This window comes from Astatotilapia calliptera, chromosome 10 (genome assembly GCF_900246225.1).
Source record: "Astatotilapia calliptera chromosome 10, fAstCal1.2, whole genome shotgun sequence".
Lineage (NCBI taxonomy): Eukaryota > Metazoa > Chordata > Actinopteri > Cichliformes > Cichlidae > Astatotilapia > Astatotilapia calliptera.
Window position 1 is genome coordinate 32810887 of NC_039311.1, and position 17497 is coordinate 32828383.

The 17497-nt window shown below is 43.8% G+C and overlaps 2 protein-coding genes across 2 annotated transcripts; both read right to left on the reverse strand.

Annotated features, from left to right (window-relative positions):
* Positions 1-751: 751 nt before the first annotated feature.
* On the reverse strand, positions 752-1711 carry LOC113030587 (odorant receptor 131-2-like). Its single transcript, XM_026182177.1, has one exon. It carries the CDS (start codon positions 1709-1711, stop codon positions 752-754), a length of 960 nt encoding a protein of 319 aa, XP_026037962.1.
* A 7039-nt stretch (positions 1712-8750) lies between these two features.
* Positions 8751-9689, reverse strand: LOC113030181 (odorant receptor 131-2-like). The gene has a single exon (XM_026181353.1). It carries the CDS (start codon positions 9687-9689, stop codon positions 8751-8753), a length of 939 nt encoding a protein of 312 aa, XP_026037138.1.
* Between the last annotated feature and the right edge of the window lie 7808 nt (positions 9690-17497).

Below are 17497 nucleotides of genomic sequence, written 5' to 3' on the forward strand. Positions count from 1 at the left end.
TAATGGATGGAGACTAGTATTTTTACTTTACTTTGATAGTTTTTTTTATCATGTACTATAATATATTTTATACAAGCTGTGTTGTGTTATTACAGTTGTGAGCCTCAGAATATTGTTTGATAGCAACATATTTAATCAGTAAGAGCTGCAGAACTGTAAATAAGAGAGTTAGTAACAACCATGAAACCACGACGTCACACTTACACAGACCTGTTCTAAAAATTTAATTTGATTAAACAGAAATAAAGCAAAACAAATCCTGCCTTCACTGTAACCAAACAGCCTCCTCAGTGAATGTAAATTATATAACTTTTCAAATTATTGTGACTGACAGGGTTAGCACTGCTTCCTCAGAGCAAGAAGATCCCGGTTTGAATCCCACTTCCCACAGTCCAAAGACATACATATTAGGTTTCTGTTCGTCCTGCGATAGACTGATGATCTGTTGAGGGTGTACTCTGCCTCATATCGCACCAAAGCTGGGAAAGGTTACAGGCCCCTGAACCCTGAGCTGGATAAGTGGAAAGAAATAGATAGATCACCAGCCATCCATTCTGACTGCAACTAATGGAGGATTATGAAAATTATAACAAGGACAGGCTTGTATCGCTGGATTCTAAAAAACGACTGTAAAAAACAACATGTTATTCTTAAAAGGAAAAAAACAGGAGGAGAAGCTTCTAGTTAATTTAGGATAATCACTTAGTAGACAGTGTGACAGAAACATTCATTGCTTCTTTCCAAATGTACTCTAAGGGTAAATCTTAGCCCCCGCCGTGACAGCTAAAAGTTTCAGTTGACAACATAGATTATAAACAAGGATGGGTCTGATGGTCTGGTCTCTGAGACCATAAATAAGTGCACTCAGACATCTGGGGAGAATAAAAAGAAGGACGTAAAGAGCATTCTGTATGAGCAGAGACACTCTATTTGAAACTGTTTTTGAGGTGAGTAAAAGTAATGCATTGTTCACAGTTGAAGAGAGGCTGAAGCCGAGCTGCACCAGATGTAGCAGCAGGGTGTTACGAGCCTTCCCGGCTGAAGCTTTGTCTGTGGAGGCCGATCTAGCTGCCAACATAACACCTACATAGGAGCAAGTGACTCCAACAAAAGCTGACACAAACAGAAAGCAAGTGTAAGCTTTGTCATACTCATGAGATACAGGTGTGAGAAACATGAGAAATGTATTACAAACATATCTTTTCAACTGCAGACGCTGCAGCTCTTCAAATGGAAATTCTAACAGCAGCAGAACTCGAATGAGAATATTCAGTGAACAAAAGATCCAAATCGTAATAATGGACACCTCTGTGTTTCTGATGGTGATGATAGTAGCGTGCCTGAGTGGGTAACACACAGCTACATATCGCTCCAGAGACATCAGCACCAGAGTGAGAGGAGAGATTTCATTGGTGAGATTAGCAAACATGACAAGAATACCACAGACAGGATAAGGTAACGTTATTCTACAAAAAAACATCATGTATAGTATCTGGCTCACTGCCATCTGTAGCGTGTCTGCAAGAACGAGGTTATACAGGAGAATGTAACGGCAGGTTTCACGAAACACTGATTTACTCCTCAAGGTGAACAACATGATCACATTAATGCAGAAGAAAACACAGCATGGTAATGTAGTCAGGGAGGAGAGCAAACCTCTTTCTAGGTCATGCAGTCCAACAGAGATGTTGGTCTGAGATATATCAGACATATCAAAAGAAACATTGATATCATTAGACAAGAATAATGCAATAAGTTTCTATTCTTATAAATTCTGGTTTAAAACTCCAGTTGTTTACCTGTGCAGGTAATTATCAGGCTTTAGTCTGTGCTTGGTCCTATGGAGGGCTGGTCTGCCAGCTTTGCCTGCATTTGAATGTCATATATATCATTTCCTTTACAACACAGAGTCATGTGACACAGTTATTTGTCAGCATGGTTAGCAGGCCAGTAACAGATGATGTAATCGAATTTATCACACTGACTGATTGGTTCACACAGTCTCTCCACATGTGAACATGGCCTCTCAGTGCCACACCAACACGTTCTCACTCCCATCTCGTGTGACGCATGGTCAGGCTCCCTCTGCATCACTTATCGACGCGCAGGGTACCCCCCTCGCGTCGAGAAGTGACGTGCAGGGTCCTCTCATTGATTACTGTAGAGCTCCCTAAACGTTGCTTATTGACGACAACAGATTGAAGAGCCTGTTGTCCGTATATTTATATATTTATATATTTCCGAAATCACATTGTAGTGACGTATACTGAACACAGTAAATTATATAATGTACCTAATGTAATGTAAGCTACCTGTTAAGTTAGATAATGTATTTCACTAGCTGATTCAGCTCAGAAACCTTTGAACAAAAACCAATCGGGAGCTATGAGAATCTGGCGTGTTGTTTCACTTCTCCTGTTGTTCTTTACAGTGTGTTATAAGTGTTGAATGCTTTGAGCTAAACGATGCCGATGCTAGATGCGATGCTAGCTGCTAATAGCTGTTAGCCACCCCACCCCGCTGAAGCCATATTCCGATCGGGGAGGTATTCAAGTAGAAGCAATAGCTCTGTTTATATTAGAATGGTTATGTCTTAATAGATATGAGCATATTTCAAGTTTAATAGTATTTGCACTGAATTAAGTTACATTTGCTTGTAAGCCTTAAGGATGAATGTCGCTTTCATTGCTATGACTGTTTACATTACTGTTTAAGCTGCTGATGTTCTTTGTTGTGATATAATTTTGATAAAATTGTTGATACTGGTACAAACAATCAAATCAAATCAAATCACTTTTATTGTCACATCACATGTGCAGGCACACTGGCACAGCACATGCGAGTGAAATTCTTGTGTGCGAGCCCCACAAGCAACAGAGATGTGCAAACACAACAACACAAACGAGCAAAATACAAGAATGGCCAACCTGAAACTAATAAATATATGTACAATATATAATAGTGTATGCATTTCTGGATGTGTATACTAAATATTTTCCTACGTGTGTGTGTGTGTGTGTATACACATTTTTACAAATTAAATAGTAAAAAAATAATAATAATAATAATAAAATATATAAAATATACAGAGTTGAATATGTGCAAAACAAGTGGCATTACTGTACAGTATGGAGTGCATAGTGTTGAAGTTCCAGTAGTGAAGCTGAGGTGTCTATGACGTGTTCAGCAGTCTGATGGCCTGATGGAAGAAGCTGTCTCTCAGTCTGCTGGTACGGGACCGGATGCTGCAGAACCTCCTTCCTGATGGAAGCAGTCTGAACAGTTTATGGCTGGGGTGACTGGAGTCCTTGATGATCCTCCCCGCTTTCCTCAGGCAGCGCTTCCTGTAGATGTCTTGGAGGGAGGGAAGCTCACCTCCAATTATCCGTTCAGAGCACCGCACTACTCGCTGGAGAGCTTTGCAGTTGTAGGCGGTGCTGTTGCCATACCAGGTGGTGATGCATCCAGTGAGGATGCTCTCAATGGCACAGTGATAGAAGGTCCTGAGGATGCGGGGGCTCATGCCGAATCTTTTCAGTCTCCTGAGAAAGAAGAGGCGCTGCTGCGCCTTCTTCACTGTTTTGTTTGTGTGTACTGACCACGTAAGATCCTCAGCCAGGTGTACGCCAAGGAACCGGAAGCTGCTCACTCTCTCCACAGCAGCGCCGTTGATGGTGATGGGGGTGTGTACTTCTCTGCACCCCCGGAAGTCCACTATCAACTCCTTTGTCTTTGCGACGTTGAGGGTGAGATGGTTGTCTTGACACCAGTGGGTCAGGGCGCTGACCTCCTCCCCAAGTTACTGTAACTCGTGTAACTTGGTAAAGCTAAAGGGAATGCCATTTGTGATTAATGCATTTGGAAAAGAAGTTAATGAGCTCATGTTAAGAACACAAAATGGGAAAAGAAATTGATTGTTCTGCACTGTTTGTGTAGATTGGTTTTTTTGAATACTAGAAGGATTCTGGAGAACCACTGACGGCGAGAACAGCCCAAATGAGATCCTGGATGATCGTGAAATGGTGTGGCCAGCCATGCGATCGGATTGTGGGATTTGCCTGAGAAACTGATTCGAGCAACCCTGGATTTCAGATAAGCCCTATGCACTACTTTTCCTACCCGGATAATAGGGTTTGCACACTGACAATTCCCCTACAGTACACCTGTTTGGGTTTTCAACGACTTGAAAGGACAATTCAGACTTCACAACAGGAACACTTTAATCTGTTTCATTCATTCCAAAGAGCTCTGATACTGTTCAGTATAAATCTTCCATTTAAATGTCTTTATTTTGTTTTGTTTTACCTGTATTCACCTTTAAAATGCACTATTAGTGTGCCATTTGGGTTATAGAGATTGAAAATGTGACGTCATTCAAGGGGAAAACCGCAAAGGATTGTGTGAACTCGTGGCAAGAGCTACTAGCGCACACAGGCTTTCAATTGAAATCAGTTACACAGCGATAAAAAGAAACCAAAAATGGCAAGAAGCTGTTGTATTATTAACTGCACAAGCCGGGCGAGCAACAGCCACGTGAAGCCGACGGGTAAAGCGATTGGTTTTTATCGGATTCCGGTGTGGAGCAGAAATTGTCCAAGCCATGTCTCCGAAGTCAAGAAGAGGCGACGGATGGCCTGGATTGCTGCTATCCGAAGACCTAACCTAACGTTTGAAAACACTCCACCTCACATGTTAGTCTGCTCCAAGCATTTCCACAAAGGTAAGTGTTTTGTAGTAGTTAATACGCCTTATATGGCGCTGAACAGAAATCATCGCGCTATGCTCCTTTGATCATAAAATGATCTTGTCTTTGTCTGTATGCATGTGTGTTTTTCAGCACCTGTCACTACGGAAACTACAGCTGAGATCCAACCACAGCAGATAACTCCACAGCACGAGGATGAAGATCTGCAGGACTGTAAAATGTGTTCTCTAAGGTGTGTTTTGTTTTGTAATGTGTTTTGTTGTGCAGCTGTTTTTTTTATACAAATCAGCAAATAATGCACAACGGTATACTATTTTGCCTTTGTCCTGTAAGCTTCAATAGTAACATGTAACACTGTTGTCAGTTATAAATAAAGACAGTCCTGATGAAAGACTTGTGCAACACTTACTTTATTTGTATTGGTTCTGACACTGTATATCAGTACAAACTGAAAAGAAAGAGATTGCGTCGGCCCATTCTGGACATAAAGAGATAATTAACAGCACAGCTGTAAAGTGCAGTGGTGCAAATCGGCAAATCTTTACAACAAAGTATGACTGTTGTGACAGACATTTATAGCAATGTAAACATCTTATAATTCACTGTGAGTGACAGAACAACAGGTAACACAAACCATAGAGTGCAGAGTACAGGAAGATGGGTCCACCTTAAAGTGACACTAAACATGAAATCACAATAAAGTCCTTCAATATAAGAGTTGTCTCTGAACGGGTGTAATTGAAATACTGTCTGGTTAGTTTTCTATGCAAGCTTTTTTCTTTCGTTTCTTTTTTTTTTTTGTCAAGGTAACATCCATGGAATGTGGCCCTTGTGAAACACTGGGTTCTGGATCAGTGTAGTGATTGGCCAAGAGCTCAGGCATCACAACTTTGTAGAAGAAATCCTGAGCGACAGGCAGCATTTTAGCCCACAAGTCTACATCTGGCATCACACGTGTAATAACACAAGCTTCTGTTGTCCACACAACAAAGTCACAAAAGTGTGACTTTGTAACAAAGATCTGGGTTTGGACCTGCTTGTAGTAGATGTGTGTCTGTTTCAACTCCACCCTTCCATCTGTTAACCTCAGACAAAACCTGCCATCTTCACAGGCCTGCAGGAGGTTGTTGTTGCGGTGTTTATACGGGCACTTGATTTCCACACATCCTTTACCACAACATTCACATTTTACGAGGGCATCAGGGGTGGCACCCAATTCTGGGAATGAGGGGTTGATTATGAAACCACACTTATCCACTTTAAGTTCTTTATGCCGCACCTTTCTCTGTGAGGTGTACCACTCTCGTGTTGTGTTTTCACTGTCTCTTCCCCACTTGAATTGTTGCGGTTCATGGTCGGAGAGCTGATGTGAAAGTTTTTGTGGGTAGCACACTTTCTTGACAGTTGACAATGCAGGAGTGGCAATGGAGGTGGACACAACTGCATGTATGTTTGATGCAGTTATTCTTCCTGCTCGTGCTGTGTGCCAAAGATCACATTTGTGCTGCTCCCTGGTTTTCTCTTCCAGTGCCTCTGCCTCGGCCTTTGAGACAACAACACTGTGCTTCAGACGATCGCAGTGCTACAGAAGGACAGATAGCTGACAGCCCTTCATCTGTGGGTCATAGATGCGTAGCAGTGATTTGGGGAGGACACGAGGCTGGACAGGGTCAGCATATTGGTGGCAGAAGTCCTCCATAATGGTGCATAGGCCTGACCGGTTTTCATGCATTAGATCTGTGAGAGGCTTTAAATTGGCCAGTGTACGCACTTGTAGCGAACTGCCACCAGTGCGAGTCCGGATTTTGGCGTTTGGAGAATAGTCACTTTGTCCAGCACTAAAGGATTGGTCAAGTGCCCTTTTTCTTGCTGCACTTGTGGTGTAGTCAATTGTGTGTCCAGGTACTCCTTGCACTCTGTTGATGTTGGAGGGCATTATCCAGTAAGTGTGGACATCTGTTGGTGTGATATTCCCTCGTAGGCGCACAGTTGTGTCAACTTTGTAAAGGAGAGCCGCCACATGCACACACTTCTCTGCCACACCTGCCATGCATGTGCAATGTGCACTTTCAAAGTCCCCATTTGATTGCAGAATAACCCAGGGCTGAAGAGGCTTCTGGCTGAGGCTGAGTGATTTACCTGAAACAGTCAGTGCAGAAAAACGTGTTTGTGAGGACAGAATGTACAGTAAATATTCAGATTGTCCTGGTACAATATTACATTTTTCTTCTGTTATTACCATGGTACATAGACAAAAACATATACTTTTATTCACAGGATATATGACAGATTTTTGTATCACTAATTGCCCTGTACAATTACAACATACAGTATTATTGTCACTGCTATATTTCTGTAATGCGAACCAGAAATTATTTCCACTACTAATTAATTACCGTTGAGCTCAAAGGTTATATTAATAAACGGTTAAGGAATGTGTATTTATGACGACGATTTGTGAGACTGGTAAACTTATCTTTGTTCGTACGATGGTCTTGTGTTCTACACGGTGCATTTCAAGGTCCTGCACCCATCCGTCGGTAAACTGTACCTGGGCTTGTTGCAGTGACCTGAAGTTACTAAAAACTTCATGAGTGTATGCGCTCACTCCAAGAACCGTATGATTATAAATCTGAGCGTGGTGAAAGTTGGGCAGCACACTGACGTCCTTTGTCCACTCTGTGTGCTCGTACGGGTCTAACCCTTTCACTGTCTTTGTACAGTCCGGCATTGTTCTCCTTCATTTTGTACATTCCTATTTCGTGGAACAAAGAAAAACCGAGAAGGTATTGGAACCGACAATGAACTTCTTGCGGTGCTGCAAATGCGTGCATTTGATGCGGCGCTTGGATTGTTTTGCCACGAGTTACCGGCATGCAGTGCGCGAAAGTCACGTGGTCTGTCAATCTCTATTGTGTTGTATATGTATATAAATGGTACTGAGGCAATAAAGGTCCCAGTTATTCACTTCCAAGCCAACTCCTTTTGTGAGTCTCCAAAACAAAACCTCCTCCTGAACCTAGTAAGATGTCTAGGGTCTCTATTTGAAGTGAGAGTGTACTGGTCCTGAGTAGAGGCGCTACAGACACTTGGTGAATGGACTCCCATTCGATGTGAGAACGTAATCCATCTGTTTGCAGAGGGAAAGTGTGATTTTTTTAAATGAACTTTTTGGGGGTGCATAACATTAGCTGGCACAATGTTAGCTTGGATTTGACCTCTGAATTCCACCTTGTCATGCGATGACTTCAGAAGATCAGGGTTGAGGTAACGCAGTATAGGATGAGATTTTATCCAGGTGCCAGTCATGCACCCTCTCTTCCTTGTGTTTTCACTTCTTTGATGAAGGAGATTTCTTCTCAGATGATAAAATATAGATATGATTCATATCTTGAATTTGAAGGTGTACACACAAATTCAAATTGGTTTCTAACGGTTCTATGATTTCTCCTCCAGCTTTATATATGAAAATGTGATTAGGCAGAATGTGCATCTCACACCTCTGGAGTACGGGTTGGCCAAGGGGAATGATTAGCTGAGTGGAAAAATATAAGTGACTGTTGAACTGGGAGTGTGGAGTGTAGATATATTTGTAGCCTCAGTATCGCTCTGCGTTGGTTGGAAAGAGTGACACAACACATGACGGGAGTGACACCTGATGATGTCCTTCATGAAAATGGCAAGTGTTTAAATCATGCTTGTTAAGCATGATGGTGTTATGGAGGTGAAAACTGTCTATATATAGCAAATGTCTATATTAGGCCCGGTGGTATGATGGAAACACTAATTCTGAAAAAAAAAAGGTTAGTCATTGGTGTGAGTCAAAGTCGAGGTATGTGACAGTTTACTTCGGCAATGACTTTAATTTTCCGATCAGCAGCAGGATCAAGAACAAGGAAGAGTTTGGCGAAAAGCTGAAATTTTATATTTGAAAATAAGTCTGGATCAGTTTAATATGAGAAGTATACATCTTGCAGAAACCCAGCAGATAATCTGAGGCTTACTTTTATTAAACCATTTCAGATTCCAGGTGAAATATTGCAAGTTACTGACTTCGTTTCTGATGACAGCATAGGTGGGACATGAGGACAGGTCTGATGGTCTGATCTCTTAGCCCATAGACTAGAGAACTCAGGCATCTGGGTAAGATAATAAAGCACAAATAAAATACATTCTGAACCCATAAAAATATTGTCATTGTTATGGTTCTTGAAAGGGCAGCGAGCAAAGGGTTATAAATAGTAGAGGAGAGACTCAGGCACAGCTGCATCATATTCAGCAGTAGAGTGTTTCGAGCTTTACGTGCTAAAGCTTTGTTTGCAGAGGCCAACCTGGCAGCTAATATCACACCGATATAAGAAAAAACGACTGCCACACCAGCTGATACAAACACTAAACATGTGAAAGCGGTGTCATATTGATCAGACCTTGTCCCGAGTAACAGAGCTATTTTAGAACAACTGTCTTTGATCTGCAGGTTTTTCAACACTTCAAATGGGAAAAAAAAGATGACTCGAGTGAGATTATTTAGTGAACTGATAATCCAAATCACAACGATAGCAGCCCCTGTGTTTCTGATGGTGATGATGGTAGGATACCTCAGTGGGTAGCACACAGCTACATATCTCTCCAGAGGCATCACCGAAAGGGTGAGAGGGGAGATCCCAGTGGTGAGATTGGCCAACAAGCTGAGACATACACATACAGGATACGGCAATTTTACTCTAAAAATAGAGAGCAGGAAAAGAACTTGACTCTGTGCCAGCTGCACAGTGTCTGCAAAAAGGAGGTTATACAGAAGAATGTAACGGGGAGTGTCACGAAACACTGGCTTACTCCTCAGTGTGAACAACATGGTCCCATTAAGGAAGAGAAAAGTAAAAGATGGAACTGTTGACAGAGTGGAAACAATAATTACCCTCAGTAGGTCCTGATACTGCACTTCAAAAGACATGTTAGTGTAAGACTGAGATACATTTGACATTGCAGAAAATTTATGACATGTAAAACAAATCTGTTGACGTCAATGTAGCACAGAATCCCAATAATTGCTGTATTCATAAAGGAGAAAAAAACATTAAAATATCTCACAAAAGCCTGGTGGTTGATAAAAATCCCAGTCCCACAAAAAGATTTTACTGTTCCTTCTACTGGCAGTCATCAGGTCAGGATCTGTGTTTGCCCACTGTTGGCAGAGCTCTTCTACAGAGTTGGCCTGACATTGCATACAATTTATTAGTTCTGTCCTCGCAACCTTACAGTGTCATGTGACACTCAGTTGCAGTGTCACATGACACTGATCACTAATGAGCAATGTAAACATCCTTCTTTGTTTTTGCCCATCCCGTTTGGTTCTTTAGCCATCAGAATTTCTGTCTGAAGGCCAAGGAAGATGCCCAACAGATTTACTTTGGCAAGTGGATCATCACAGCCTTGGTCCATTTGATTGTACTTTGTTATTATTATTTGTTTATTTTATTTTCAGTTCTTACCACCTTACCACTGTTCTTAGTTTTTACCACCAAGCCATACGACACCTCAACCACAACACTTAAACACACACAACACAGCACTCAGAAGCTACCCTGCAGCTTCACAAGTACTCTGTTTAATCTGCACTGGTCACTTCACTTTGTCATTGATATTTATATTTAAGAAGGGGGACCGGAGGGTGTGTTCCAACTACAGGGGGATCACACTCCTCAGCCTCCCTGGGAAAGTCTATGCCAGGGTGCTGGAAAGGAGAGTTCGTCCGCTAGTCGAACCTCGGATACAGGAAGAACAACGCGGTTTTCGTCCTGATCGTGGAACACTGGACCAGCTCTTTATCCTCTCGAGGATACTTGAGGGTGCATGGGAGTTTGCCCAAACAGTCTACATGTGTTTTGTGGACTTGGAGAAGGCATTCGACCGTGTCCCTCGGGGTGTCCTGTGGGAGGTGTTGCGGGAGTATGGGGTATCTGGCCCATTGCTACTGGCCATTCGATCCCTATACAACCGTTGCAAGAGCTTGGTTCGCATTGCCGGCAATAAGTTGGACTCGTTCCCGGTGGGTGATGGGCTCCGCCAGGGCTGCCCTTTGTCTCCGGTTCTGTTCATAATTTTTATGGACAGGATTTGTAGGCGCAGCCAAGTGCCGGAGGGCTTTCGCTTTGGTGGCCTCAGAATCTCATCTCTGATTTTTGCGGATGATGTGGTTCTGTTGGCTTCATCGGGGGAGGGCCTCCAGCTCGCACTGGAACGGTTCGCAGCCGAGTGTGAAGCAGCCACATTAATCTCATCAGATTTGTGGTTTTGTTTAAATCAACTGCAGAAAATCAGTTTTCATGTCATTTTCAAATACTGCGCAAATATTTTTTTGACCATAGTTAACAACAATTGCATGTATGTGTCAGGATCTGGAGACTCGACTGGAAAATTCCATCAGGCACCTGAGTTCCTTGGTCTCCACCCCAGGGCGGAGTCATCATCCCTGCTGCAGTCCTGCACACCTGAGACTGATTCGGGGCAAACAGGTTGAGGATTTAAGGACCCCTCAGACTCTCCTTCACCTACAGTTCATCAACGACCTCTCGTTGGTATTGACTCTACGGCTTTTTACGCTCGTGCCACTTTTTCCTTGTTAACTTTGGTTTCATGCGCTTCAGATTCCCTGGACCTTCTTTGCTATCACCCTCAACCTCAGCTCTCCGTGGATCATCTTCATATTCAGGAATAATACAAGGACCCTCACCTGCCTGCTCTCCAGCCTCACTGACCACCTTGGACACAGCGGAACTCAGGTCTGCCAGCCTCTCCACTACTCCCCTGGACTATCGCTGCCTCTCCCTCAAAGCGAGGTTCACGCCGGTCACCAACGCAACCGCTCCGTTCCCGTCGAAACCTGCTAGACCCCCGTTCACCTCCACTGTCACACGGTTACATCATTAGCGACACCCTGCCTCATATTCACTTGTTGACTAAATAATAAACACTGCAAAACGTTGAGCCGTCTCTGTTGTGGTTATCTGCAATCGAGTCCGATCTAGCTATCGGCCCGTGGCCACAGTGACATTATGTCAGCATGTCATTAGGAAAAGACCCGAAAGACTGTACTTTCAACTATCAGTTTTTATATCTGGTAAATATATACTTTTTAAATGTGTGTTTTTATTGAAAGCAATTTGTCACTCTGTGTTTTGAAAATTGATATAGTGTGAAAACTATTATAGACATTATTACAAATCAAGAACAACCTGCCGTAATAGCAATCAGCAGCAAGTAACAGTAAAAGGTGCATAACAAAGAGACAACAGATTAATTATTCATTAATAATACAACAATACATCTCTCACATAAAACTGCTGTGTGGGAAATTTCAAACAACAGAGCTTCACCGTTTGCCCAGGTTATCTGCAAGTAGAAGACCCACCGAGAAATCTTTCTGGTATAACAAATAGACATCAACTTGAAAAAACAACAGGAGAGTGGAAAATGCCCCCAAACAAAAAGTTTTAATCATAACGATGACAATAAGCAGCCTGAATATTTTACATGTAATCATTAAGGTTGTATTTATGATGAGTATCTTCGTGAGCCTCTTGTAAAATTGTCTCAAAACTGGCTTCCACAGTGGCATAAACAAATAGAATTTATACAAAATATTTGACTGGAGACAGGAGGTGGAGTACAAAAATATTAAGGGTCACAGTGCTGTGGAAGATATCGTCCCTCGTCCCTGTACCAAAGACGCCTCGTCCCAGTGGCCCCCAGGATTACAGGCCCGTGGCACTGACGTCCCACATCACGAAGACCCTGGAAAGGCTCATCGTGGACCAGCTGCGACCCATAGTAAGACCACATCTGGATCCCCTTCAGTTCGCTTATCAGCCTCGTCTCGGAACTGAGGACGCCATCATCTACCTGCTCAATCGTGTCTACACCCATCTGGACCAGCCGGCGAGCACTGTGAGGGTCATGTTTTTGACTTTTCCAGTGCTTTCAACACCATCAGGCCGACCCTCCTGGGTGATAAGTTAGCAGCGATGCAGGTGGATGCTTCTCTGGTGTCCTGGATTGTTGATTACCTGACAGGAAGACCACAATATGTACGTCTCCCACAGTGTGTGTCTGACAAGGTGATCAGCAACACAGGGGCACCACAGGGGACTGTCCTCTCCCCCTTCCTCTTCACCCTCTACACCACAGACTTCAGCCACTGCACAGAGACCTGCCATCTTCAGAAGTTTTCTGATGACTCTGCGGTGGTTGGATGCATCAGCAGGGATGATGAGACAGAGTACCGGGCTGTGGTCGACTCCTTTGTCACGTGGTGTGAGCAGAATCATCTGCAGCTCAACGTGGCAAAGACCAAGGAACTGATCGTGGACTTCAGGAAGACCAGGAAACACTTGACCCCTGTTTCAATCCAGGGGGTCAGTGTTGACATTGTGGATGACTGTACATACACTTTGCAGTTATTTATTTGTAAAAAATGTTTGGAATCAAGTCTGACTTTTGTTCCACTTCTCACGTGTGCACCACTTTGTGTTGGTCTTTCACCTGGAATTCCAATAACATTGATTCATGTTTGTGGCTGTAATGAGACAAAATGTGGGAAAGTTCAAGGAGGCCGAATACTTTTGCAAACCGCTGTACCTCAGAGTACACATAGATAATAAACTGGACTGGGTTAAAAACACCACAGCACTTTACAGGAAGGGCCAGAGTCGTCTCTATTTTCTGAGGCGACTGAGGTCCTTCAACATCTGCCAGAAAATGCTGAGGATTTTCTATGAGTCTGTGGTGGCCAGTGCGATCCTCTATGCTGTTGCATGCTGGGGGAGCAGGCTGAGGGTTGCAGATGCCAACAGACTCACTGATCCGTAAGGCCAGCAATGTTGTGGGGATGGAGCTGGACTCCTTCAAGGTGGTGTCGGAGAGGTGGATGCTGTCCAAGATAAAGACAATGTTGGATAACACCTCCCACCCACTCCATGACATGCTGGTCAGTCACAGGAGCTCGTTCAGTGAGAGACTGAGATTACCCATGATGCACCACTGAACGACACAGGAAATCTTTCCTGCCTGTGCAACTCATCCACTTAACACACTGTATACTGCAACAGCTACACCCTTTTTGGACATGTTCTTCCCTTTTCAACCATTTATTAATAAGTGACTTTATGGATATATATGCATGTATATATGGTGCTATTCTTAGTTGTGTATTGTCTGTCTTTTTTAGAGCTGGACCGATCCGATATTACGTATCGGTATCGGTCCGATACTGACCTAAATTACTGGATCGGATATCGGAGAAAAATAAAAAATGTAATCCGATCCATTAAATATCACGAAAGCACCTCACAAAACTTGCAACACGCCGTAACTCACTTCAGAACGTTAGCACGTCGGAGCAGTATGCATCACGTGATAGAGCGGCTGTGGCATGCGGGGCCTGTCGGTGGTCTGGATAGCATGCAGAGCTTTGCTAGCAACCCGGCATTTCATCTCCGACAAAGTTATCCCGAGAGAAGTAAAGCAAGTGTGTAAGTCCATCTCTGAATGTTTGTAAAGCATTCCTGCGTTAAGCTTAACAAGCGACTGCCTCTCCTCTCTGGCTGCTACTTCAATCGTGAAACTGATCAGCTGATCAGCTTTTCTGTCGCGAGTCCATGTCTCTTGTTTGTTTTTGGCCCACTTTGCACCAGAAAGAGGAAACCAGCGGCTGAACAACAGCAGCGCGTTTAAGCTTGATCAGCTGTTGTTAGAATGTATTTAATATTACTTTCTACTCCAGGATCTTTTTCTACGTAGCTGACGCTGGTAACTGTGCAGGGGCGGATCTAGCAAAGTTTAGCCAGGGGGGCCGATAGGGCATTAACAGGGAAAAGGGGGCACAAAGACATACTTTTCTTTCTTATTCTCATTTAAAATGTCGAACTTTTAATAAATAATTATCTGACACCCAAAGTTTTAATTTGATGTAAAATGAATAGAAGTCAATTACTGTATACACACTGTCTTACAGACTACCTCAACTTTTGTGTGGACACAGTCGCCCCTGCTAAGACGGTACGGTGTTATCCTAATAACAAACCGTGGGTAACACAGGAAGTCAAAGCTGTCCTCAACATGAAGAAGAAGGCTTTCAGGAGCAAAGTGAAGGAGGAGATGAAAGCAGCACAGCGGGAGGTGAAACGCTGCCTGAGGGAAGCAAAGGACACCTACAGGAGGAAGGTGGAGCAGAAGTTGGAGAGGAACAATATGAGGGAGGTCTGGAATGGTGTGAAAACCATCACAGGCCACAACACCAAGAAAAGCACAGTGGGGGGGCTGTGGAGAAGGCAAACGAACTCAACAACTTCTTCTACAGGTTTGACCAGCCCACAACCCCCCCACCCCCACCCTCACCTTCACTACAGAGTCCTCTCCCCACTCTCCTGCCTCCCTCGCTTCCCCCCCTTCCTGACACCATGACACCCCCCTCCTCCAATCCCTCTCTCAGCAGCAAGACATCTCCCCCCCCTCCCCTCCTCCCAAACATCTCCCAGTGTCACAGTGGATCAGGTCAGGAGACAACTGAGGAAGCTTCGCCCCAGAAAGGCAGCAGGCCCAGACAAGGTGTGTCCTAGGATGCTAAAGGCGTGTGCTGCTGAACTTGGGGAGCCGCTACAACGAGTCTTCAACCTCAGTCTGCGACTGGGGAGAGTGCCCGCCCTATGGAAGACATCCTGCATCGTCCCGGTCCCCAAAAAGAACCGGCCCAATGAGCTGAATGACTTCCGACCGGTGGCACTGACGTCACATCTTATGAAGACTCTAGAGCGGCTCTTCCTCAACCTCCTCCGACCACAGGTACAACATGCCCAGGACCCACTACAGTTTGCATACAAGGCGGGTGTCGGAGTGGAGGATGCCATCCTGTACCTCCTACACAGAGCCCACTCACACCTGGATGGGGGAAAAGGCACGGTCAGGATCCTGTTTCTTGACTTTTCCAGTGCCTTTAATACCATCCGGCCCTGTATGCTTCAGGAAAAACTGAACAGGATGGAGGTGGACCCCTGCCTGGTGGCTTGGATCTCCGACTACCTCACCGACAGACCACAGTACGTCAGGCTGAAGGACATCACGTCTGACACAGTGGTCAGCAGCACAGGAGCACCACAGGGAACTGTGCTGTCCCCTCTTCTCTTCACCCTGTACACCTCTGACTTCTGCTACAACTCTGAATTATGCCACATTCAGAAGTTTGCAGACGACACAGCCATCATGGGGTGTATCTGGGATGATCAGGAAGAGGAGTACAGAAGTCTGGTGAGGAACTTTGTCGCATGGAGTCACACAAACCACCTGCAACTCAACACCTCAAAGACCAAGGAACTGGTTGTGGACTTCGGGAGGTCCAGAGAAGGTCCACTGCCGGTTCAGATAGAGGGGGAGGAGGTGGAGGTGGTCAACAAGTACAAGTACCTCGGGCTGTGGGTGGACAATAAACTGGACTGGTCATGCAACACAGAGCACCTGTATAAAAAAGCCCAAAGCCGACTGTACTTCCTCAGGAGGCTGAGGTCTTTTAACATCTGCAGGAAGCTCCTGAGGATGTTTTACCAGTCGGTGGTTGCTGGAGTACTTTTCTATGCTGTGGTGTGCTGGGGGAGCAGCACAGCAAAGAAGGACTCATCCAGGCTGGAGAAACTGATCAGGAAGGCTAGCTCTGTGGTCGGCATGAAGCTGGACACTCTGGTGACAGTGGCAGAGAAAAGGACACTAAAGAAACTGATGGACATTATGAACAATGCTGGGCATCCTCTGCACACAGCCATAAACAATCAGAAGAGTCTGTTCAGTGACAGGTTGCTTCTCCCAAGACAAGAACTAACAGACTTAAAAACTCCTTTGTCCCACACGCCATCAGACTGTTTAACTCCTCTCTGGAGGGGAGAGGGAGGGGAAACAGGAGGACAAAGGAGGGGGGAACAACTAAGCTGTAGTGCCTCTGCACCTCACTGTGCAATACCTTGTGCAATACTTTTGTAAATAGTCAACAGTGCAATAGACTCAATACTTGAAATGTGCAATTCACTTGTATTTTTATTTTTTATTCCTATTTATTCTATTTATCCCCTTCGTATATTTTATTTATATTTGTCTCTGTATTTATATGTGTGTGTGTGTGTGTGTGTGTGTGTGTGTGTGTGTGTGTGTGTGTGTGTGTGTGTGTGTGTGTGTGTGTGTGTGTGTGTGTGTGTGTGTGTGTATATATATATATATTACAACAATTCTGTAACTGTAACTTCGGTCGTTGCTGTGTTTTTTGGAAGTCGAATTTCCCAGAGGAACCCACCCGAGGGATTAATAAAGTTCTATCTTATCTTATCTTATCTTATATAGTAACTATTAAGTCTAATATATATACCCTAGTAAGCTATAGTACATTTTCCTTTGGGAAGGTACCATCTGTGCAGTCTGCAATTTTGCTGAAGAAAGATGTTGAATCTATTTAATATTTCTTGAAAAATAATTGATTTCTGTGCATTTTTTTTCACACTGCATCAAATTAAGGTTGATTACGTCGATTAAGCATCATGAGGTGGAGCGTGAGGGGTGGTTCCTTATTTTTTATTTATTTATGTTTGTTGTTGCTGGGAGTTGGAACCCTATTAGTTAGGTTGCTTAATATTTACGCTAAGTACTCTTTAAAATACCAGAATAGGGAGGATGGTGTAGGTTTAAGTTTATTAGATTGATCAGTATTGCTGAACTATGAAATATTTTTTTTGCATACAGGTATAACAGAATAGCTTT